Below are 25,120 nucleotides of genomic sequence, written 5' to 3'. Positions count from 1 at the left end.
TGCTAGTCTGTTTTGCATTCATATGAAGGAATATCTGAGGCTGGGTAATTTATAATGAAAAGAGGTTTATTTTAGCTCACAGTTCTGCAGGCTGTACAAGTAGCATGGTGGCTAAAACAGATTGTAATTTTGAACACTTTTTTTTCCTCTACATTGTATCTGTCCTCGCCCATCCATCTGCTTCTGGTAAGACCTCAGGTTGCTTTCACTCATGACAGAAGGTAAAGGAGAGTTAGGTGGCAAGAGAGGAAGCAAGAGAGAGGAAAGGAGGAAACTTCAATTATATACAACAGTATGAATGAATCTTAAAATCCTAACTAAGCCAGGCTCTTTTTAACATCACATCTCACGGTAACTAATAGAGCAAGCATTCACTCTTTACAGAGGGGATGGCACAAGCCATTCATGGAGGATCCACCTCCATGACCAAAACACCTCCCACTAGGCCCCACCTCCAACACTGGGGATCACATTTCACCATGAGATTTGGAGGGGATAGACCTTCAAAGTATATATAATGGCATATGTAAAAAGCATTTAGCCTAGAACTTGGCATGTGGTAAGAACTCAGGACATGTTACTTGCTTGGTGCTTTATCTTTGTTACTTCTCTCAAAGTATTCAACAGCATTATTAATACTATTTTTACTCCTAATTTCCATTATGTCCTAATTTAATACCCTAATTTAAAGTACTATTAGTCCTAATTATATTAAGGAGTCAATCTCAAGGAGTTTAAGATATTTGCTCAGGTTCACACAGTTATGGAAACTGGAATTTGCATTTAGAATTTTTTGGCTTAGACTTTCTACTCGAGATTCTGTGTTAGTCTGTTTTGCACTGCTAGAAAGAAATACCTGAGTCTGGATAATTTATATATATATATGAGGTTTATTTGGCTCATGGTTCTACAGGTTGTACAAACATAGCACCAGCATCTGCTTGGCTTCTGGTGAGGCCTCAGGAAGCTTCTATTCATGGCAGAAGGAGAAGGGGGAGCAGGAATGTCACATGGCAAGAGAGGGAGCAAGAGAGAGGAGGAGGTGGCAGGCTCTTTAACCAACTAGCTGTTGTGTGGACAAACAGAGTGAGTACTCACTCATTACAACAAGGAAGGCATCCAGCCATTCATGAGGGGTCTGTCCCTATGATCCAAATACCTTCCACAAGGCCCTACCTCCAACACTGGGGCTCAAATTTCAACATGTGATTTGGAGGGCACAGACCTCCAAACCATATCAGGTGCCATGAGAGAATAACAGATCAAGTGACAAGAAAATTAAAAAGACAGGGACATCATTAAAGACCTCAAAAACAAACTTGAAAGGCATTTTAAAGAATAGATAGGATTTGGACACACAGACATTTTGCATGGGTAGAAGGATGGGGATTGGGAAGAGGTGTTTCATATTTAGAAAACTTGTTGGTCAAAGTGTCAGAGATAGGAAAGTACAGGCCCCCACAGGAGAGCTCAGCACACAGGAGTGGGGACAAGGGTGCAGACGCCAGGCACCGGATGAGATCCCAGGGCAGCACACAAGGAGGAAGAGAAGCAGTTCTAGAAAACTCTGGGCACACATAAGAGGAAGAAGAATGCTAATGGACATGGAGAGGGAGTGGTGAAGGATGAAGGGGAAAAAGCCTGAGAAGTGGGTGCCAGAGGAAGCCTGGGAGGAACTTTCCTAGAAAGCTCCAATCAAAAGAGCACAAGTGGTATAGGAGGCCGGGTATGGTGGCTCACACCTGTAATCCCAGTACTTTGGGAGGGTGAGGCGGATGGATCACCTGAGGTCAGGAGTTTGAGACCACCCTGGCCAACATGGCGAAACCCTGTCTCTACTAAAAATACAAAAAGTAGCCAGGCGTGGTGGTGGGTGCCTGTAATCCCAGCTACTCAGGAGGCTGAGGCAGGAGACTCACTTGAACCCAGGAGGTGGAGGTTGCAGTGAGCCGAGATCGTACCACTGCACTCCAGCCTGGGCGACAGAGCGAGACTTTGTCTCAAACAACAACAGAACAAAATAAGGGGTATGGGAATCCTTGGTGACCTCAGCAGCTGCCATGCCATATGGAATATACTGGATATAGACACAGAAGATAAGAGTTCTAGTGTAGGTAGGGAAGGTCATAGCGTGTATATTTTTTTCCTCCAAGAAGCTATGATAGAGTGAGCAGCTAGAGCAGCCTGTGAAATATTTAACAGACACCAAGGAATTGTGTGCTTGTTTAACTGCAAACAACAGGCTGTTGTGGTTTTTTTTATTTGCCCCAAACAAATTGTAATTTTGAGTATTTTTTCCCCCTAAATCATGTCTGTCCCTTCCATCTACCTGAAAAGTCTGACCTGCTTCCTGTAGAAGGTTGTCCTAATGTGACCACCCTGTAGCCCTCTCATTAGCTCAGAGAACACAACAGTGAGAATGAATGAGCAAGGGGAAGACAAGGTGGTGCACAGGGAGCTAGGAGCAAGAAGAGTGAGAAGACCCCGGGAAAGATGTCCCAATGGGGAGGGGCGTGTCAGAACCCCAATGAGAATGAGAACTGAGGATGGGCCCCATGTGTCTTTGCCTTGTGTGTACACATCTCTGGGGTATAGGTTGGAAATACAAAACAAACCAATAAATGGGTGTTTATTGCCAGGCACAATGATAGGCAATTTGGGTGTAAGGGAAAGAAAAGGCCAAAATCACTGTTTATACAAGAGCCTGGTACTTCTTTATACCTGGGAACAGCGATTAACGTGTTCCTGTATTGTACTCCTGGTCCTTGTGTGCCTAGGCAATGAAGAGGCGAGAATAATGAAGTCTGGATTTGGGGTTGAGGCTAGACAAATAGCTAAGGAAGAATGAATAGGACAAACCAGCTGTCATGACACTCCCACCTTGAATTTAGCTACCTAGTTTCTCTGCAAGTGAGAACCAACATTTTTGTGCCTGATTTTCCAGGGCTAGTTTGTGGCTAGCAATTAGTTCATTGTCTAGTCTTCTTCACAAGTGGCTCAGATTTTAGATAATGAGAACAGTATAAGTAATCTTGTACTTCTTTCTACCTGCATTCTGTCTTTAGACTTCAGTGCTCCTTTGACCAAGTCAGTATGGTGTTTGATCTTACTTAGAGGACTAAAGGAATTTCTGTATCCGAGTTAAGGAGTACTAATAAGAAAGAATATGAAGAAATTTTAGAGTCTGTCCCAACATTGTCTTTTTCTGCCTCTTCATAGGAAAAACCTGAATTCTCTTTATTCTGTTCTTTGTGGGTAAATGTGCTTCTTTTTAAAACCTGTATAGCACTTTACTGCTCCTTAATCCAGGCTAGATATAGTTTCTAAAGTAAGCATGCATGACTCAGTGTTGGAACTTTTCCAGGTGCAGCAATGAAAAATGTCCTATGTGATCTTGGTTGGGTTAATAAACAAACCCATCTCAGAAAGGAAAGAGAATTCAGGTTTTTCTATGAAGAGGTAGAAAAAGAATCAAACTGAGTTTGTACTCAAAAAAACAGCTTAAGCAGAGTCATTTGTTCTGTGGAATGAATAATGGCAGTTTGCTGTTCTTTCAGAGGTGTCCAAACTTTGTCATTCACACCTGATTCTTTTTTGGCCACCTACAATGCCAGGCTCTCATGAGCACCTAGAACTAGGGAAAAGAAGGCAGAATGCTGCTGGTGGCCATCCCACAGGAGGCGCATGCACCCCTTAAAATGAGAACACGCTTCTTCAGCCTTCTTAATTTACCTAGTTTACCCAATGCTTATTTAACTATTTTCTCAACTTAATCCATGATTACCACCCATTTTCAGAAGGAAAGCCAGAAAGTTGTATTAGTCCATTCTCACACTGCTATAAAGAAATACCTGAAACTGGGTAATTTATGAGGAAAAGAGGTTCAATTGGCTCATGGTTCTGCAGGCCGCATAAGAAGCATAGCAGCTTCTGCTTCTGAGGAGGCCCCAGGAAACTTACAATCACAGGGGAAGGCAAAAGGGGAGCCAGTACTTTACAAGGCTGGTGGAGGAGGAAGAGAGAGGAAGGGGAGGTGCCCCTCACCTTAAAACAACCACATCTCATGATAACTCACTCACTCACTATCACGAGAACAGCACCAAGGGGATGGTGCTAACCCATTCATGAGAATCCACCCATGTGATCCAACCACCTCCCACCAGGCCCCATCTCCAACACTGGGGATGACAATTCAACATGAGATTTGGTGGGGACACAGAGCCAAACCATATCAAAAGTATATCCTAGCACTTATTTTATGTTTTGAAAGAACAACAACCATGGCCAGCATATGATGGCAAACAAAGGGTTAAAGTGAAGACCCTCTCTTCCATCCCCTAAATAATCCTCTCCTTCTTCTTACTGAGAGGAGAGGTGGAGAGTGAAGGGGGCAGGAAGTAAATGCTCACTCTATTCTATACCTTGAGCATGGGACCGTCAATTTTTCTCTGAGCCTCTAGTCCTGCCAGAAGGTACAGAGATGAGCTGGGCTTGCAGCATCTCCACTGCAAGGCTTGCAGGTCCTCCAGCCCGACACAGAAGTTCCTGGGCTACACGCAGGAACCTCCTGAAGTAGATGGCACAATTCCATCCTCCAAACACCACCTCCTGCTTTTTATCGCCTCTCAGAATATTCACAGGAAACCTTACTTAACATGAGCTATTGCTCCAAACTGAAAAATGAAAGGAGAAATACATGCAGATCTGGCATCTAACTAACGTTCCCAACAACCATTCTGTAACTCTGGGCTAGAATTAGACTTTTAGCATCCAAGTTTGAGGGATCAGGATCCTAATCCTACCATATTTCTTTTTCTTACTCTTGCTTCCTTGTTCTTTTGAGAATGAAAATATCAGGAGATCAAGGGAAAAGTAATGTGAGCAAATACGTCATTTGGATTCTCTAGGCTGAGAATTTATTGTCTAAATGTTGAATGAGATATAAATCTTTGCCGGGCTCAGTGGCTCATGTCTATAATCCCAGCACTTTGGGAGGCCGAATCATCTGAGGTCAGGAGTTCAACACCAGCCTGGCCAATATGGTGGAACCCTGTCTCTACTAAAAACACAAAAATTAGCTGGTCATGGTGGCGGGTGCCTGTAATCCAGCTACTCGGGAGGCTGAGGCAGGCTAATCGCTTGAACCCAGTAGGCAGAGGTTGCAGTGAGCCAAGATTATGCTACTGCACTCCAGCCTGGGTGATAGAGTGAGACCGTGTCTCCAAAAAAAAAAAAGAAGGGAGCAAGAAACACCAAGGCCTACTTGGGGGTGGAGGGTGGGAGAAAGGTGAGGACTGAAAAACTGCCTATCGGGTACTATGGATGATGAAATAATCTGTACACCAAACCCCTGTGACATGCAGTTTTCCCATGTAACAAACCTGCACACGTACCCCTGAAACTACTAGAATAGTGTGAATCTCCTTCTTCCTGCCTTGTTACTTCACTTTTTCTGTTCCATCTCTTAAAGAGGCATGTAAAGTAGAATATCAAAGTATTGAGTGTTCCCTCTGCTTGATTGCTGGATAACCACTGGTACACATACACATCTTCGTATCTACATGGCAGACTTATGTGAGTGACAATACTGTTTCTGGTGGATGGAACATAGAGCTTACATGACTTATCTGCAGTCCCTATATTTTGTTTTGTTTTATTTTGTTAATTTTATTCATTTTTTGAATAGGTAATAGATGCACATGGTACAAAATTCCCAAGGTACAAGAGTTTACAGTGAAAAGTAAGTCTCCCTCCTCTTTGCCCCAGTAAATATAGTTCCCATTTTGAAAGGCAATCACTGCTCTTTCATTCATTCCACATTTATTGAGCACCTACTATGTGCCAGGTTCTGTTCTGGGCAATGATATGAAGCAAAACAGACAAAGTCCCCTTGTCCTCAAGGAGCTTACATTTTGATTATGAATTTCTTGTAATATTCATTCAATAGTATCTTAAGTTTTGTATGGCCAGCCCACTGTGGTAGTTAAAAGAAGGGCTCTAGAGTGACAGCAACTGATTTCGAATCCTATTTTCTCTATATTCTAAGTAATCTTGGAGTATTTATTCCACCACTCTAAACTGTGTTTTATTTTGAAATGGAAATAACGATTCTGTTTTATAAGATTATAAGAATTAAATGAAATAATACATATAAAACACCAAACACAGTGCCTAAAACATAGTAAATGCTCAATAAATATTAGTGTTAATTATAACTGATCTGATTCTGCTGTTCTGTAATGCTGACTAGAAAGAAAGGATTTATTTTCCCAATAGTTTTCATTTCCTCTCTTTGCTGTATGATCAAAGAAAATCACTTTTTAAAGGATAAGCAACAGTAAATTTAAGTCAAGTTTGATCATTAATCTCTCATGTATTAGACTATTTTCTGAGTCCTATTAAGAAATCAACTCCTAGTAAATCAGTAGAGTATAGAGACACTGTTTCTCTTTATTCTTTCTAATCTTTTTTAATCCCGTGTAATTTGGAAGGTTGTACTATTTGGTCTATACTATTAACTATTAATTTAAACTTTATAATGGGAGATTCTGTATTTTACAGCAGAATTAAACACTTCTGAGCAAAGTTTCTAACAATACAATTTGGTATCCTTATCTTAAGGAACTTTATGACTCAAGTCTCCAGCCAGACGGGAAAACAGCTTTCAGTTCATGGAAAAGTGACAGAAGTTTTCCTTGGTGATGGTCTTAAGGTGGAAAGAGATTCGAAGAAAAGTACATCGGGTGGGGGAAGAAAAGAAGAGAAAATAACTTCTAGGATAAGAAAACACTTTTAAATATTAGGCCAATAACTATTTCCTTTATTCAACATGAAAAAGGATCATTAGGGGGCATAATGAAAGATTGTGAGGATGTTGGATTGGGTATATTACGCCATGTACTGGACCATTGACTTGGAATCTAAAAAGGAATGAGGGTACACCTATTTGGCCCACCACAGTCCTGATAATCATTTAATGTACTCTCTTTCTCTCCTTTATTCCTGTTTCTATTTTGTATTGTTTTCCTGGCAGACGAAGTTGATGGATCTTTGAATGGCTGATTATGGTGTAGGAAATCTCTTCTTTCAGCCTAGTCATGAGGTAGGGAGGAGTAGGAAGAGGAGATTGCTGAGTAGTTGAAGTAAAATGCCTCTGAACTGCTTTCATTAATTGGTTAGTGGTGGGATCAGGTAGATTTGGGGAGTTTTATATTCTTTTTTAATATTTTCTAGGCTCTGATAATTTATTGACAGAAGTCGATTAACAATAAGAACATCAGTGCTCAAGATAAAAGTTTTGAAATGCATCAAGTCAATACTAAGTGAGGCCTTCTCTAATGGCATTTGCCACTGTGCTCCTGGGCTTTGTGTATACATATCATTTAATGCACTACAGAGCTAACTCTAATTTATTAGTGATACATTAGGCAACCAGAGTGTGACCTCTTTGGTTTACCTTTGGACCTTGTCATTTCTCATTTTTGTTTTGGTTACCTATTACAAAATTACAGCCTCCCCTAAACTCAGTGATTTAAGGTCTTATTATCTCCCTTGGTTCTGTGAGTTAACCGGGGCTCAGCTGAGTCTTGGGATCTTTTATGAGATGGCAGTCAGCAGCTGAGGTGGAGGAATGTGACCAGATGTCCAAGATGGTGTCTTCATTCAAAGGTCTGACACCTCAGCCAGGATGGCAGCAACAGCTGAGCGTTGGCTGGGCGTTTCTCTGTATCTCTCTCTCTCTCTCTCTCTCTTTGACTCTCTCTCTGTCTCTCTCTTTCCCTGGTTCTAAGCAGCCTCTCCATATGGCTACCTTGAGCTTCTTTATAACATGGTGCTATCATCATAGTCAGATTTCTTACAATCGGACTGGCTTCCCCCAAACCACTGTTTCAAGAGACTTGAGGAATCTGCAAGGTTTCTTTGAACACAAACTCATTCATTCAAAATCACTTTGCCAAATTTCACTGTTCAAAATTTCAGCCAACCCAGATTCAAGTAGGGGTACTACGCAAGGGCATGAATAGAAGGAAACATAGTTCATTGGAGGGAGGGGTGAGGGGGGCATTTTAAAGATGAGCTGCCAAAATCCTCTTTGCCTAAAAATAGTGAAATTCCTCTATAACACAACTATTATTTCACTGCACCAAATACCTCTAGAAAACATAAACCTACACAACTCATTTTTAGTAAGTGAAAGTATGTGACTCTTGGTAACATTTTTAAGCTAAATATATCTGATATAAAATGCATGTCATCTTTTAATAAAATTACCTTGGTTGGCTTATACACACCTGTTAGAAGCTGCCACTAGCTGAAATGTGTTTGGATTATATAGTGGATTAGAGAAAGTTAACAAATCACACAATACAGTTCATCTCATTCCTTTCTAATCTTTGGTACGGTGGTGTGTTGTACTGTATAATAATGATAGAAAGTTTTGTTTATTGAAAGGAGTGTGAATGAACTTTGTTGTTGTTATTGTTCATTCATTCATTCCATCAACAAATTTTGTGATTACCTAACACAGTGCCTGGCTTATAAGTAATGGAGAACAGGGACACTTTACTGCTGTGATTGGATTTTTGCCTTTACCAGTATAAATAGCAGCAATTTAAATGCTATTTGAGTTCATGCATTCAGATATTTGGGCATTGGAAAAAACTGTGCTACAGAATAATAGTAATCGTGCTGATTAAGCCCTTACTTTGTGTATTATTTCATTTAAATCTCCCCAGGAGGCTTGAGGGTAGAGGCAGACTTATTACCCCCAGTTTTATAGAGGTTGGAACTATGACTCAGAGCAGTTAAATGGTATTTCAAAGGTCACCCAATCAATACATGGTACAGCCTGGATTGTGGAAAACGGCATTAAAGGAACACCATTGCTTTTATTTCTGAATTCCATGTCTTTTAACAAATGTTCTCACCATTCGAAAATGCTAAGTGGATAATTACTTAATGTGATAAGGCTATTTTATTTTCATTAATCTTTGGCCAAGTGTGTTGACAACTCTCACCCCTACCCTAGACTTCTTTTGGTTTCATAGTGACCATTTCTGAAGTCTAAGAAGTATGGTTGAAGAATAATGGAAAATTACTTTCATTGAAATTTTACTGTATACCAGTCATTTAACAATATTTGAAAAGAGTGCTAAGTTGCCATGACATGTAGATTTAAAAGATAAAAATAAAAATAACATATTTATTTATTTATTTATTTATTTATTTTTATTTATTTATTTATTTTTTTGAGACGGAGTCTCGCTCTGTCGCCCAGGCTGGAGTGCAGTGGCGCAATCTCGGCTCACTGCAAGCTCCGCCTGCTGGGTTCACACCATTCTCCTGCCTCAGCCTCTCCAAGTAGCTGGGACTACAGGCGCCCGCCACCATGCCCGGCTAATTTTTTGTATTTTTAGTAGAGACAGGGTTTCACCGTGGTCTTGATCGCCTGACCTCGTGATCCGCCCGCCTCGGCCTCCCAAAGTGCTGGGATTACAAGCGTGAGCCACCGCGCCTGGCAAAAATAACATATTTATTATCAGTCATGGATTCCAAGATTATTTATGAGAACTTCCAATATACCTGGCCCAGGAAGAATACGGCTCCTAACTTAGGGGATCTCACCAGCCAATGGGAAAGACTAAGCAGATGTGTTTACTGGCAATACATTCTGATGAGGGACACCTAATGGTGAGTAGAGGGTGCGAGCACTTCTAGAAAGAGTCAAAGACGAGAGAAGTTCGTCTAGAAAAAACGATAAAGGTTCCATCAAGAGAATACACCCTAGTAAAGGCTCAAAGTCTAAAGAGTTTAAGGACTTCTAGGGACTGAAAAAATTCTGTATAACAGGAGGGAAGGTGGGTGTGGAAGAATAGCCAAGAAGGAAAAATAGCCTAGAAGTCAGTGGAGGGAACATTCCATCATAGGCCTTGCTGAGAAATTGGAATGAATGACAGTATTTGAATAAGGCTTTGCTCAGTTCTGTAGTTTGGATTCGAAATGCAGACTTAAAAAGCCGATGAACATCCAGACATTTCTCTTTAAACAAGACTTCCCCTTCTATTCTTTAGACTTGGAAATTATTCTCTGCTTGGGAATAGTTTTCAATATGTTCCAGACATTATAAATGACTTCCCTTCTATTTCCATGTATTTCTCATGTTGATTACAGCCAGGCTGATCAGAGTAATGCACCAGGTGTCATAGCATCCTAATATTATATGAATCATGCATTTATCCATTCATCTATGCATGTATCCAGGGAAAACAGATTTTTTTCCCTACTTTTTCAGTTCTACAGATTCAGATTCCTGTATATTTAGGTAACATTCCAAGGGGATAGATGTGCTTTTATAAAAGAGTGCTTACTTCAGCAAGACAGTTTCTAAACCCTTTACTTTCGAGCCCAATTCTCCAGCTATTATCGGGGGCGGTGGGGGCTGGAGGGAAGCAAAAAAAAAAAAAAAAGAAGCAATTGAAATGGCCTCTCCAGTGTACCCAGATGGAAGATGGGGAAGTCCTGCTAGTTTTTTCCTTCACTGCCAACATAAACAGCGTGGAGCAGCTGAGAAGGAAGGCCACTAGTGGAGAGGGAAAGAAACAATGTAACAGCAAAGTGACAGACCTCAGTCCTGCCTCCTATCTGGGGCAACAAAGGCCTCTCCAGCCAACCCCAGTTCTCCCTTTGCTTTGCACTTCCTGCAGGGACCTCTCGAAGGAGCACCAGTGAGTCCCTCGATATTAAATAGTTGAAAGAACTTGGGCCAAAAATAAAGCAGAACACCCATTTGCTTTTTCCAACTTGTCTCACTTCTGCTCCCTTCTTCAAACTCTTGATAAAAAGCAGCGGCAATTAGTGTATTGCAAAGTGCTTCTTGGAGAGTTATGGGAATCACTGCTGCTTTCCTTAGCCCCAGTTTCACAACCTCAACTCAAGGGCAGGCCCTCCCTCTCTCTTTTTCTCCTCCTTCCACCTGACAGGGACCATAAATAACTGAGGCTCCCAGTGTTCCCAGCTGAGAACAAAGTTGAAAGTTTGCCTGGAGCTCCGTGCCACTCCCCGCCTGGGCCACTGCTTTGTTTTCTTCTAATGTTTTTCCTCTACCTGGGTTGGCTGTTTCTTCATTCATATTTGAGAAGAATCACCTCCTAATTAAATGTAGCACTTCGCTCTCTCTCCCTACATGAAGGCTGTCTCGGTTACCCGACTAGGCAACGCGCATTGGTATCAAATTACCGAAAGTCTACACCGGAGCAGTCCTCATATTTACATACAAATAACTCAGGGGCTTGCATTTATGTCACCATTCTGTCCTGCTAGAGGCTTGCCAGAGGAGTTTTTAATCCAATCAGAAGGAGCTTTAAAAGGATGTCTGCGGAGTGGTCAAAAGGATCTTAATCTCAATTAAGTGGGTTTTTTTAAAAAGATTTTTTGGAGGGCCTGAAATTTTGAAAATCTTCGATCTCTGAGTGAGGAAAGATGTATAATTCCTCAATTGCCTACGAGGATATCAAGATGCTGAGAGGAATTCAGCGGTGGTGAAGAGAGTGGATACAAACCAGGGATTGGTTTGCTTGAGCTGGTTTGGAGGTTGATTCTAAATCACTGCTTAAGGAATTCCTGGAAACATCAGGAAAACATTTGATCATCCAAGCCTAGTGGAAATGGCTTTACCGCAGAGTAAGATCTTTGAGTTGTACTTGGTGTGTGCTGTTTTTGTTTGAGATGCAGTGAATGTGCAAATGGCCCAGCCATAAATAGTTACTTAAAATAATCTCTTGGTACTGGGTAGCAGCAGTAGAAAGTTGATCTGTTTAGTTTTTACATTTGCAAAAACAGTAGTTGACAGTGTATTTTTAGACTTGATTGGTAGTTTAAAAGCTGAGCTCTTGCGGTTTCCTGAGTTTAAATGAATGGAAAATGTAAACAGTACCGAATGTAGGAATTGGAAAATAATTCTGGGGGAATGAATCACTTACCTTTGAGAAAACACAACATGTACACTTTTACAATCTCTTGGCCAGCGAAGCTTGTGTCCAGAAAGAGGGTAAGAGTTTGCCTGTGTGGGGAAGGAACTTTTCTGCAGCCCGTGCTACCTTTTGAGAAGGATGGGAAATGTCCCAGAGGGCAAAAGACAGTTGAAAAACCTGCCTTGTCACTCTTGGAATGTGGTTTTTCCATGTGAGGTCATGTTTTGCATACGTAGCTGGTAAAAGTATTTCACATAATTAACTCTTTGTCTTGATAATTAAAGAGCAATTTATATAGTCCTTTCAAAGTGCTGAAGCACCCATATTATCTCTGGAGAAGGCTGCGTTGCTTTCCATGTAGATTTCAAGCGTTGGGACAGTTGGGCTGTTGTTAATTTGATAGGTTTAGAAACATTTCAAAATTGATGTGTTCCAAGGCCCTCCAACCGAGCAAGTTATAGTTCACATAACTTGCTAGTTTCTTACATAAGCCCTAAACTGAAATCCTGTGTGTGAGAAAACCGGTTTTTTTTTTTTAAATGTCTGTTTCCTTCCCACATATAATTTCAAGAACAGTAATGAAGAGGTGGTTCTTATTTTGTAATCCATGTCCATTCAAACAAGCTGCCCTCATCGTGGGTGAGGTGAGGTGAGGAAAACTATAACTGACAGAAAACATCCACCTTTCTAGTCAGCTGAGGCTTACGGGGAAGCAAAGGGATAGGGGTAATGTTTTAAGATTTGTACTTAATACCGGGAGTTGTTTCCGCTACTTAAATTCACTCTTGAAATTGTGTACTAACCTTTACCTATACCTTTTCCTTCTAAACGGGAGTTACAAAAATTATCCAGGGGATACGGGAAGGTGAATATGAGATAATGGGGGATTTGCTGATAACCAAAGGAGTGATTTTCTCCACAGCTGACACTTTCAAAAGGGAAGCTTTTGATGTGGGCTTGCTCTCTACATCTGCAGGTGAAGATGCAATGACAGGGGACACAGACAAATATCTTGGGCCACAGGACCTTAAGGAATTGGGTGATGATTCCCTGCCTGCAGAGGGTTACATGGGCTTTAGTCTCGGAGCGCGTTCTGCCAGGTACTTCATTGTTGCTGTCTTTCATAGTTAATTTAAAACAACCATGATTTGTCATAAATCAAAATCATGTTCATTTTTCACATTATCCCAAAATGTGTTCTTTGGATGAAGATGTGAATTTAGCGAAATGTTCTCGACGCAAATACACATGCTCTGCTATTTTCTTTTGTGGTTTGCAGTTGTTAATTTCATGTGATTGAACATGTTAATTGTGTGTTCTTCTTTTTTTTTCCCACTTTGCAGTCATGCTTCCAGCACAGTAGCAAAAGAGCTCACTGACAAAACTGGGAGAACCAATCTGAGTCACATATTTCAAAATTAAGTTTTGTTCCATATTGAAAGAAAATATTATTTGCTAATAAGTAAGAAATATGTGTATAGATTGTTCACTTTTCTCTCTTTGTTATTGAAATAATAATTCATGATTAAAAGAGCATTTTTGAAAAAAAAAATATTGTTTATTAAAGTTGTCCACCAAGTGTTTGAGTATCTCTTCTAAAACTGTTCCATTATTTTGTTTACAAGGGACATGTTAGAAGTATAACAGTGATTTACCAAAAGTCACAGACAGGAATGGTGACAAATTCAGTTCTTACAACTGAAGTGGAAAACTTCTGCATGGGAAAACCTTGACTCAAACTTTTCTTAAACTAGTTGAAAGAAACAGAACCTCGTGCAGAATTTGGAGACTTCTTTACCCTAGTGTGGATTAACAGAGTGTTTGCTGACAGTCAAGTTATTTTAAAGCTAATAATTAAACCTTCTAAGCCAGAGCCCTGAGGACATTTTCCTATAGTTTAAGGATCTGTTGTAAAAAGTTTCATTGTCTAATAGTAAATGGCACTTCCCACAAAGTAAACCCTGGAGTTTATTCTCAGTGTAGTTGGTGTGGCCAGTATGGATATTGAATTGATTTTTCTTCTAGCCTTCTTTTAGTAGGAATTTGAAACTCATATAGCTTGGTAGAACTTTTGCCTTATAAATACATTTATAAAAGGCCTTAAAGTCTTATTGTAGCAGCTGTCATTAACAGGAAGAGGAAAAATAACTTTAAAAAAATATGCAATATTTTAGGCGATCACAGATAGCAACAAGTTAAAATGGAAAATATGTAGAACCTTTAAGGTTCTTGAGATCCTGTAGATCTTGTTTAAATCGTAGAGATTTATAGCTTTTGAAATCCAATAACTAGCTTGCCTTCTCTTCTGATAATATATGACACATTTTGTGATCAATCATTTTTTTGTAGAAAACTGTAGTAGCTGACCTCCAGTGACATAGGTAACCAGAATATCGCACTGTAATTTTTTTCTTAATATAATTCCAAGGCTTTCACACTTCTAATTTTGATTGCACTATTATTTGTTGCTATTATATGTAACTCATTTTTTTTACTTTGATGACTCATGTTATGCTCAGAGGCAAATATTTTTTAAAAATCTATAAAGCCAATATTTTTAAGCACATTGTTAGAGTATTATCAAGTAAAATATATTCTGAGTGTAACATTTTAAAAGGAATACATTAAATGTGTAACTCATTCAACCATAACATTTTTTTTCTTTTTTCCCTGTCTGATTTTTTGCTTTCTATTTCTTCTGTTTTTTTTTTTTTTTTCTAAAATTACTTTAAAATAGTCCCAAGATAAGGTAAGAAGACATGGCACTTTTATAGTGTTTCTCTTCCCTCTCCTGGCTCATGCTCTCATTTTTATTTTCTTTAGCATTGTAATGTGATGTGCTGTGATGTGCTGCGATGTGCCTTCTTTTTTTCTGCTCAAAAGCTTTAGAAAAATCAGTAAAAATTTTGTGATTTTAAGAAAACTAGAAAGTATATAGTAAATATTACTTACGCAAAATTGACCAAATACTTAAGGAATTTCTTTCCCTTAACAAGTTTTATATAGTGCATGAAGTAATTAAAGAAATTTCACTGGGTTTGAAGAAAAAGTCCTGATGTGAAGGGCTGTTTGTTTGCTGATTGCTGTTTTATTTGAGTTGTGCTAGGTAAATTAGTATAAATTTAGAATTCTGAGGCATGTTTTTCTAACACTTCCTATATTTAACACTTAGGGTATACTGATGGCTACAAATAGTTGGCCTTAGTTAAAAACAATTTAACGCTTTCTAGATCCCCATACAAATAATCTTTAATATTAGGCTGAAAGTACTTCAAAGTATTACGGGTTCAGAGTGAAACTTGATGGATTTAATTGACTGCATATGTCTAATTTAAATTGGTCTGGAATGATCAGAAGTAGGAACTTCAGACATGCAAAATGAAGACATCTTTAGGCCTTTCTGTTGATAGCTCCCAATTCTGGGCTCTGTTCTGCAGTTGGCACTCATACGGAAATTAAAAGAAGGAGGAGATGTTTAAGAAGTATCAACAAAGTTTAGATACATTTAAAAATAGAAATTAAAATGAATAGGTAATTATTTTTTAAAACTTTTAAGTGTTTGTCCACATAGAAAACTGTTTCCTGCACCACTAATGTTAACATATCATGCCATGGGGACCATAATTTGAAGAAATGAATGTCTAATGCAAAGAGTGGCCAGCGACTCTCAGATCACACCACTGGAGCAAAATGTAACATAGTTATGAGTACTTACAAGCTGCACTAATAATGTAGCCACTAGCCACCTATAGTTACTTAAATTAAAATTAGTTAAATTCATTTGTTCGTTCACATCAGCCACATTTCAAGTGCTCAGTAGCCACTGTTGTTGGACGGCTCACATTTAGCACATCCCCTTCATAGGAGAAAGTTCTGTTGGACAGTGTTGAGTTAGAGAATTCCTGCTCTTAGGAAGCTTCTACTGTATTTGAGGGAAGGTAAGAGAATAGAAACAGGAATGGCAGAAAGAAGGGCTTGCAATTGAAACTGGGGAGAAAAGAGAGTAATGGGTTCCATGATTGGGCACGGAGGGCCTGACTGTGCAAGTGGCCAGAGTCATGTGGCTTACTAGATAAGTTCCTCTGTGCAGGAATTATGCTTATAATGGTCTTTTAGTAAGTTTTGCTGAATACACTAAATAATGACTGCAGAATGATGGTTGTTTGGGGATAAGAGAGGTCCGTCTGAGATTCTGATAAAAGTGAAGGTGCCAATCCTAGAAGAATGTACGTACCTATCTGTGTAGACATTAGAATGAGGCCTCTAATATCAGGAGGCTCTATATCTTGATAAAAGGATACCCACTTTCCTATTTTCTTTAGTATAGCAGGCAGTGGGGGAAAGAAATTGTTTCATGCAAAGAATCATTTATTTACCTCTTACGTATGTCTTCTTTGTTCATTTCCCCATCAAGCACACAAAAGGCAAGGCCAAAGCCAAATTCTGGCTGGTTCAACTGGTAAAGATATAAGAAGCCACTTTTAGATCCAGATGGTTTTTTCATTATATAGGCAGTGAAAGAAGAAGTGAAAGATGCTGGCTTCTCATGATCCTTGTCCCCTACACCTAAAAGGACACCAAAACAAAAGGGGCTAGAAGTCTACAATGCTAGTTATGGGATACCCCATTGCTGAGGAGCCAATTCTAGACTTTAGCTAAATGGTTTTATATTCTGCAGCTCTATTCCAAGGAGAGCAGAATAGGAAGCCTCATGCATCATTAGAAAGAGGAAGTGATGAAAGCTATCTCATGACAGCCTCCCAGGTGAGACAGGGAGGTGAGTAGCAGATGATCTCGTGGAAGCTCCTCACCAACCTCCATCCTCTGAGTTCCTGGAAGATCATAGGGTGTTCTGTGAAGGCTCAGATTAGCTTCAATTCTGGTCTTTGCCTGTATGACTTATGTGAATACATGCAAGGTCACGAGAGTGACATGGCAGAACTGTTCTCCCAAGGGCCCTGACTCTGTTGAGTTTTAGTTTAGAGGTCACTGTGATGATGACATATCAGGGCATCAGGGTACCTGCATCTGAGAAGTTCAAGGGCCATGTGGAGGATTTGACAGTGGCTGGAAAGAACAGTTGAAGGAGCTAGAAAGACAACAGTAGAGCAAAGAAAGAATATTTGCAGAAAAGACCAAATAACCCTGCAGGGCATATGAATGTTTCCTCAAAGCCAGGAAGATGGCAAAGAGGATCATGCAAAGTGTATTCATAACACTACTTCCTTCTTGATGTTTTCTATGAGTAGCAACAACAAACCAGAGTTCTCAGTAAGTCTCAAAGACTTATAAACAGACCCATTTAAAGTAGACATAATTCTTATCAGTAGTGTATGTCAAGTAGACATAGACCAGAAAGAGGAGACATTCTAACATAAGATCTCGTCCTAGAAAAATCTGTCAACTATCTGGTTCTTCTCAATTGTCATGTCGGTTCAACTTCATAGTGAAACATCCAAAGTTTTCATGCATTTCATATTCTCAAAATTGGCCTAATTTTAAACAAATTCTAATCATAAGGTTGTCTACACTGAAGACATTTTCTCAAATATAAGGGATTTTACTTTTCACTATGTCCTTTCAAGAACAACTTTTGTTGATATTTTTAGCCATCTTGCCTGTTCTTAAAGTTGCATGCATTAATTTTTTTTTATTCATCTCATCATCATCTACCACTGTTGAATGGTTAACTGTAAATACAACAGCCTCCGCTCCTTCAGTTCGGATAGGTCTTACACCTTGAACAGAAGCTCCTATGCACGGGACAGCATGATGATTGAAGAACTCCTTGTGCCATCCAAAGAGCAGGTATGCATTCTTTTCAAAATAGCCTTTGACCATTAAACTTACATTTGTATGATTTAATCAAGCTCTTTGTCTTGTGACAAAAAATATAATTCTGCATGTTCGATTTTACATTTGTAAATCTTCTGGTACTAGCCGGTTAAAAAAAAATAAGTTGTACTATAAGCAGAAATATTCCTATCTTCTGCAGGTGAGGAAGATAGGAATATCAGAGAGGAACTCACAAAGTCCTAGGAAATGTGTAGTTACCTTTCTCTTCTCTAGGTCAAATCTATTTCAATTTTTTAAAAGGAGAGTTAATAATCATCGGTAGCTGAAGTTGCTGTTATTAACCTCATGAATGTTTTTGTTTGTTTTTGGAGACAGAGTCTCTGTCACCCAGGCTGAAGTGCAGTGGCATGATCTCAGCTCACTGCAGTCTCTGCCTCCTGGGCTCAAGTGATTCTCATGCCTCAGCCTCCTAAGTAGCTGGCACTACAGACACACCACCACACCCAGCTAATTTTTGTATTTTTAGTAGAGATGGGGTTTCACCATGTTGGCCAGGCTGGTCTAGAACTCCTGACCTTAAGTGATACACCCGCCTTGGCCTCCCAAAGTGCTGGGATTACAGGTGTGAACCACTGCACCCAGCCTGAATGTTGTATTTTGCTAAACAAACTGTGTATCTATGTTGGAATTTGTTAGAATTGTTTTTAATAAGTAAAGATGAGACTGGTCATTTTTTGTTCCCTTAGCTTCAAAGCTGCCTTTGATGGGTGTCTGAAGATGTGATAGTATTTGGCTTTCTACCAGAATCTCTGCTACATGCATTTGGTGTTTGTGTAATTTTTTTCTTCCAATAATTGTGGTTGAATAGATAGTGGGTTACTATAAGAAGTTCCAGTAACACAGTCTTCCTGCATATGGGCTCAGGATGGTCCTGGAATAATTACTACACAGATAATACCTGGCTTTAAGTGTGCACAGCAGTGATTTAATGATAGATGAAACCATCTGGACAATAAAACTTTTAAAGGTGGCTTATAATATTTAAACAATGTAAATAATTGGTGAAATCATGCTGGGCTTTTTGACTCACTGCACAATGAAGGTGAATTGGAGCAGATAAATAAGTGATAGTCACATATCACAGCCAAGTTAGAGGTTAAGCAATAGGTAGACTTTTGGGACTCCCACATGTCTGCAGATGCTGATGTCTAGACATACACGTGTGTGTTGTACTTCATAGGGACCTACAATACATACTTTATTACTTTTTACTCTCTAGAACATTCTTAACAAGCAGGCCTTACAGAGGTGAATATAGTGGTTATTCAGTGTTTGGTCAGACAAAAAAACTATTTTAAAAATGATTATAGGCTGGGCATAGTGGGTCATGCCTGTAATCCCAGCACTTTGGAAGGCCAAGGCGGGCAGATCACTTAAGGTCAGGAGTTCATGACCAGCCTGGCCAACGTGGTGAAATCCCATCTCTACTAAAAATACAAAAATTAGCCAGGTGTGGTGGTGGGCGCCTGTAATCTCAGCTACTCGGGAGGCTGAGGCAGGAGAATTGCTTGAACCTGGGTGGCAGAGTTTGCAGTGAGCCAAGATTGCGCCACTGTACTCCAGCCTGGGTGACAGAGCGAGACTCTGTCAAAAAAAAAAAAAAAAGATTATAGGTGCATGTATTAGTATGTTCTCACGCTGCTAATAAAGACATACCAGAGACTGGGTAATTTATAAAGAAAAGAGGTTTAATTGACTCACAGTTCCACATGGCTGGGGAGGCCTCACATTCATGGTGGAAGAGCAAGGGACATCTTACATGGTGGCAGGCAAGGAGAGAACTTGTGCAGGGTAACTCCCCCTTATAAAACCATCAGATCTTGTGAGACTTATTCAGTGTCATGAGAACAGCACGGGAAAGACCTGCCCCTATGATTCAATCACCTCCCACCAGGTCCCTCCCACAACAGGTGAGAATTGTGGGAGCTACAATTCAAGATGAGATTTGAGTGGGACACAGCCACACCATTTCAGTGCAATAGCATGTCATGGGTTTTAAATGGGTATTAGCACTAGAGAAAGCACTTGTCTCAAATAATGAAACTAAGCTCTTGGGTATAAGGTGTTGCCGGGAATTGGTTGAAATTTTCTGCTTGGTTGGCTGTGGTCATTATCTTAGTCTATAATCCTGCTCTTTTCATATTCCCGATTGAAATGAGATGGCAGTGGAGATATTGATACCACTTATAAGTATAAAAATGCCTGTTATTCTCTACACTCTAAGGAAAACCCACAAAATGTAAAATCACAGGTGAAAGGAGGCTCCCCAGGTATCAATGACACTTTGCTAATGTAGAAAGCATGTGCCAGGGAATTTCTGATGGAACCTAATTGTGGCTTATATTTCTGCATATTAACTTGCTATGGGTCAAGGGCCTGAAATTGGAACCACCACCACCATCACCATGACCTTACCATCATCACTGTCACCTCCACCACTGCTAACACCACCACTATTACCACCATAGTTACTCCACCACCCAGCTTCTGCACATCAATGTTGAAGTAAAATGCAAGTGTTTGTGGTGCTGTAAAATGGCTTCTGAGGGTTCTCACACCATTGCCTATTAACTATTACCAAGACCTACTCACTCAGGTAGACTGGTAGGGGCAGCATTTACTCAGAACTAAGGATTTGTGAACAGAAATAGAAGACAAAGAGAATTTTTGAGATGAAACTGATGCTCTTGTAGTCAGTTGTTGCTTCCAACTCAGAAATACCTGTGTGGACATCACGAACGCTTCTATAGACCCATCAGAGGAAAGGAGAGCACAGGACATCTGAAAATCTTTCAAAATAAACTTTAAGTTGATAATGTAGAAACAGAAAGTTGCCATCTTTAATGAGCACAGAATACCCACATAGGCATTCCTTGTGGAACCAGCATGTTTAATAAGCATGTAACACCACTCAGATCCATGCAAATCCAGAATAAATTGGCAGGAGATTTTGGAGCAGGAAATGAAAGTCATAAAGACATTTTAGGGACTGTTGGGGGCATTTGAAAATGTCTTGGAGATATCTGTGTATGTAGGAAATCACTGATAATTTTCTTAGCAGTGATAATTTTAGCATTGATAATTTTCTTAGCTTATCACTGCTACTTATTGAACCTACTCAGAGAATATTGGGGTATGCATGCTGAAGTTTTCCAGAATTAAGCAATCATTAATTCAACTATTTCCAAATAGTTCAGCCAAAATGCATGTGGATAAAGTTAAAGCAAATATAGCAATGTTAATTGTTGAATCTAGGTGGAAAGTACATGGGTATTTTTTATACAGTTTTTCAACTTTTTCATTTGTGTGAACAATTTCAAAATAGTAACTTGGAGGAAGGAGGAAAAATCCTGAAAGAGGTGCATTAACTTTTTAAGTCTCTAGTTTTGAGACTAAAAAAGCGAATGCACCTCTGTCTATTATTATAGATAAATAAAATTATAGATACAGAGGAGAAGGAAAAGGCTAATTCCTCAAAGAAGAAGCTGGCAGACAGAAGTGTTTAGATACACTGTGCAAGACTCATGGGAAGCATTTACTTCAGAAGTGCATTTAAACACTTTAGGATTAAATGACAAAATTATTAGTTTCTGTTTTTCATTTCTCTAATTTTGTATTTATAATGTTCAAAATATAGCTCTTCCACAGTAATAATTTTGTTGGAAAGCATGAAAGAAGTTTTCAATATTTAGAATTCCCAAAGCAATGACATATAACTTACTGTCAGATTTAAAACTGCACTGTCATTGCCCAGTTAAATTTGCCCTGACAAGTAAAGGTGAAAAATGAGTAAAAATGAACTCTCATACACTTCTCTTTTTCAATGAGTAGACCTCACTCATACAAAGTACAGTTGCCTCTTTATTATCCTGCTGATTAATCAGTTTGCATATTAACCACAGTTAAAGTGTAGTTGAGACCTGGGGTGATTAGTGCAGGCCTGCCACCTCACCTTCTAGGGACCTGTGCTGGCTGAAGGCACACGTGGAGGCCAGAACTGGGGGAGGGGAGTGGGAGAGGTGGAGCCATCCTCACCCCCTGTTGAACCCCAGTACTTAGTCTGTAATCCGCTTAATTCCCTCCTGGACAGTCAAGAGTAGACTCTTTTGTTACAGGTTATCGTGAACTTCCTATTCTTTTACCTTCCCTTTACTTCAGAAGTGCATTTAAACATTTTCTATTAGAATTAAGTGACACAAAATCATTAGTTTTTGTCTTTCATTCCTCTAACTCTGTATTTATAAATTTCAAAATGTAGCCTTTCCACAGCAATAATTTCATCAGAAAACATGAAAGAATTCTGTCAGCCAAAAATCACCTAAGATATGTTTTTGAAAATGTGTATGTAAATGAAATCATGTCTTGGATTTGTCAAAAGATCTTTTTATTTAAAGCAATGACTCAGTCCGGACCACTTACGAGCATCACTTGGAGAACTTTGGGGTGTGTGTGTGTGTGTGTGTGTGTGTGTGTGTGTGTGTGTGTGTGACAGAGTCTCACTCTACCACTCAGGCTGGAGTGCAGTGGCATGATCTCAGCTCACTGCAACCTCCACCTTCTGGGTTCAAGTGATTCTTGTGCCTCAGCCTCCCTAGTAGCTGGAATTACAGGCGTGTGCCACCATGCCTGGCTAATTTTTGTATTTTTTAGTAGAGACGGAATTTTGCCATGTTGCCCAGGCTTGTCTCGAACTCCTGACCTCAAGTGATCCGCCCAGCTTGTCCTTCCAAAGTGCTGGGATTACAGGTGTGAGCCACCATGCCCGGCCACCTGGAGAACTTTTAAAAAGACGATTGCTCAGTTCCTGATTTCTTTGGCTTGTGTAGAGCCTGGGCATGCAATTCTAAATGCACCCAAGGTTGAAAGCCACTGATTCATAGACAGTATTCTTAACTGAGGGTGCCCACTGGAATTAACCAGTGGCTCTTTTAAAAGCAAGATGCCTGCAGAATCAGAATTTCCATGTCTGGGTTCTTGGGCATGTGTATTTTTAAGGGTCCCCTGACCATTCTAAGGTGTACCTTTAGTTAGTAACTACCGATTTAAGGCAACTCTCACTGGAAGCTTGGTGTGTATTGGTCAGTCAACATCTAATGTATTTGTTTTATAAGCTCAGATTCGTGTGTGTCAGATTGTCTGAAAGCAACACCTGTGCTTGGAAACATTCCATTCCTCTCCAAAAAGGAGTTAATAAATAAAGGGATGAGTCTAAACTGAAGCCTGATTGTCTGGGATGAATGTAATAGCGTGGAGCTTTCATTTCTTCTGATGTAATTATTGAAAGCAACTGTCTGGTACAGCTAATGTACTTAAGACACATTACTGTGTGTGATCCAGATTAGACAGTGCTCATTACATAAATGGAGTGCTATTCCCTAGATACCTTCAGTGTCAGGAGAGATAATGGTGGTAACACTTATGGTGGTGGTGAAAACAGCTAATTTTGAGCTCCTATTATGTGCCTGGAATTATGCTAAGTGATTTAGCAGTATTAAGCTGTTTACAGTTCACAATATCCCTATGAAATAATTTGTTAACCCCATTAAAAAGATGAAGAGGCCAGGCACGGTGGCTCACACCTGTAATCCCAGCACTTTGGGAGGCCAAGGTGGGTGGATCATTTGAGGTCAGAAGTTCGAGACCAGCCTGGCCAACATGGTGAAACCCTGTCTCTATTAAAAATACAAAAATTAGCCCAGTGGTAGTGGTGCACGCCTGTAATCCTAGCTACTCAGGAGGCTGAGGCAAGAGAATCTCTTGAGCCTGCGAGGCAGAGGTTGCCGTGAGCCGAGATTGCGCCACTGCACTCCAGTCTGGGCAAGATAGTGAGACACTATCTCAAAAAAAAAAAAAAAAAAATGAAGAAACTGAGGCACAGAGAGCATGAGTAACTCCCCCCCGGGGACACAGCTTATAAGTGGCAGAGTTACTGGCCATCTGGATCCAGATTGCCTCATTTTATCCTGAACACTCTACATCTGCATTGCTCAGTGCAAGAAAAAGGCCCTTGAGGAGTCCAGGTATTTTATAGTCTGTCCTCCAGGATCTTATACTTGCTAGTATTCTTGGTTGGGCCACAGAACCACCATCGTGATCTATTTTTTTAGCATGAAAGATTATATTTAGACAGTGTTCTTCGTTACATTTATTTCTAATCCTAATAAAGTCTTTTATTTATTCAATGTGCTTTAAAAAGAACTGACATAACATATTCAGTAACAATTATAAAAAGTATGAAGAACTGGCCGGGTGCGGTGCTTCACATCTGTAATTCCAGCACTTTGGGAGGCCAAGGTGGGCAGATCACGAGGTCAGGAGATCGAGACCATCGTGGCTAACACCCCGTCTCTACTAAAACTACAAAAAATTAGTTGGGCATGGTGGCACGTGCCTGTAATCCCAGCTACTTGGGAGGCTGAGGCAGGAAAATCGCTTGAACCCAGTACGTGGAGGTTGCAGTGAGCCGAGATCGCACCACTGCACTCCAGCCTGGGAGACAGAGCGAGACAAAAAAAAAAAGTATGAAAAACTAAAAAATATGGCATGGAAGGCATCATTACAGGAATGGAACTATTTGACCTTCAGACAGATAAAAGTAGAAGGCATGACATTAGTTTTTTTTTTTTTTTTTCTTTTTTTTTTTTTATTATACTTTAGGTTTTAGGGTACATGTGCACAATGTGCAGGTTTGTTACATATGTATCCATGTGCCATGTTGATTTCCTGCACCCATTAACTCGTCATTTAGCATTAGGTATATCTCCTAATGCTGTCCCTCCCCCCTCCCCCAACCCCACAACAGTCCCCGGAGTGTGATGTTCCCCTTCCTGTGTCCATGAGTTCTCATTGTTCAATTCCCACCTATGAGTGAGAACATGCGGTGTTTGGTTTTTTGTCCTTGCGATAGTTTACTGAGAATGATGTTTTCCAGTTTCATCCATGTCCCTACAAAGGACATGAACTCATCATTTTTTATGGCTGCATAGTATTCCATGGTGTATATGTGCCACATTTTCTTAATCCAGTCTATCGTTGTTGGACATTTGGGTTGGTTCCAACTCTTTGCTATTGTGAATAGTGCCTCAGTAAACATACGTGTGCATGTGTCTTTATAGCAGCATGATTTATAGTCCTTTGGGTATATACCCAGTAATGGGATGGCTGGGTCAAATTGTATTTCTAGTTCTAGATCCCTGAGGAATCGCCACACTGACTTCCACAGTGGTTGAACTAGTTTACAGTCCCACCAACAGTGTAAAAGTGTTCCTATTTCTCCACATCCTCTCCAGCACCTG

The 25,120-nt window shown here is 40.0% G+C and overlaps 1 protein-coding gene across 11 annotated transcripts in view; it reads left to right on the top strand.

The window, feature by feature from the left end:
• The window catches only part of ANK3 (ankyrin 3), a 364,937-nt gene that overhangs the window by 239,866 nt on the left and 99,951 nt on the right, over positions 1-25,120 (top strand). For 8 of the 11 annotated variants that reach the window (XM_032137947.2, XM_032137998.2, XM_032137992.2 and 5 more), the window contains 2 exons: positions 12,946-13,069; positions 17,675-17,777. In XM_032137947.2, coding sequence (XP_031993838.1) covers positions 12,946-13,069; positions 17,675-17,777 — 227 coding nt within the window. Of the gene's footprint in view, positions 1-9,439; positions 11,680-12,945; positions 13,070-17,674; positions 17,778-25,120 lie in introns of those variants that run through there. The other 3 variants (XM_032138001.2, XM_032137966.2, XM_058436266.1) reach the window with 2 other exon arrangements.

The sequence above is a fragment of the Hylobates moloch genome, unplaced genomic scaffold (assembly GCF_009828535.3).
Source record: "Hylobates moloch isolate HMO894 unplaced genomic scaffold, HMol_V3 SCAFFOLD_3, whole genome shotgun sequence".
NCBI lineage: Eukaryota > Metazoa > Chordata > Mammalia > Primates > Hylobatidae > Hylobates > Hylobates moloch.
This window is presented reverse-complemented; position numbering and strand designations above follow the sequence as displayed.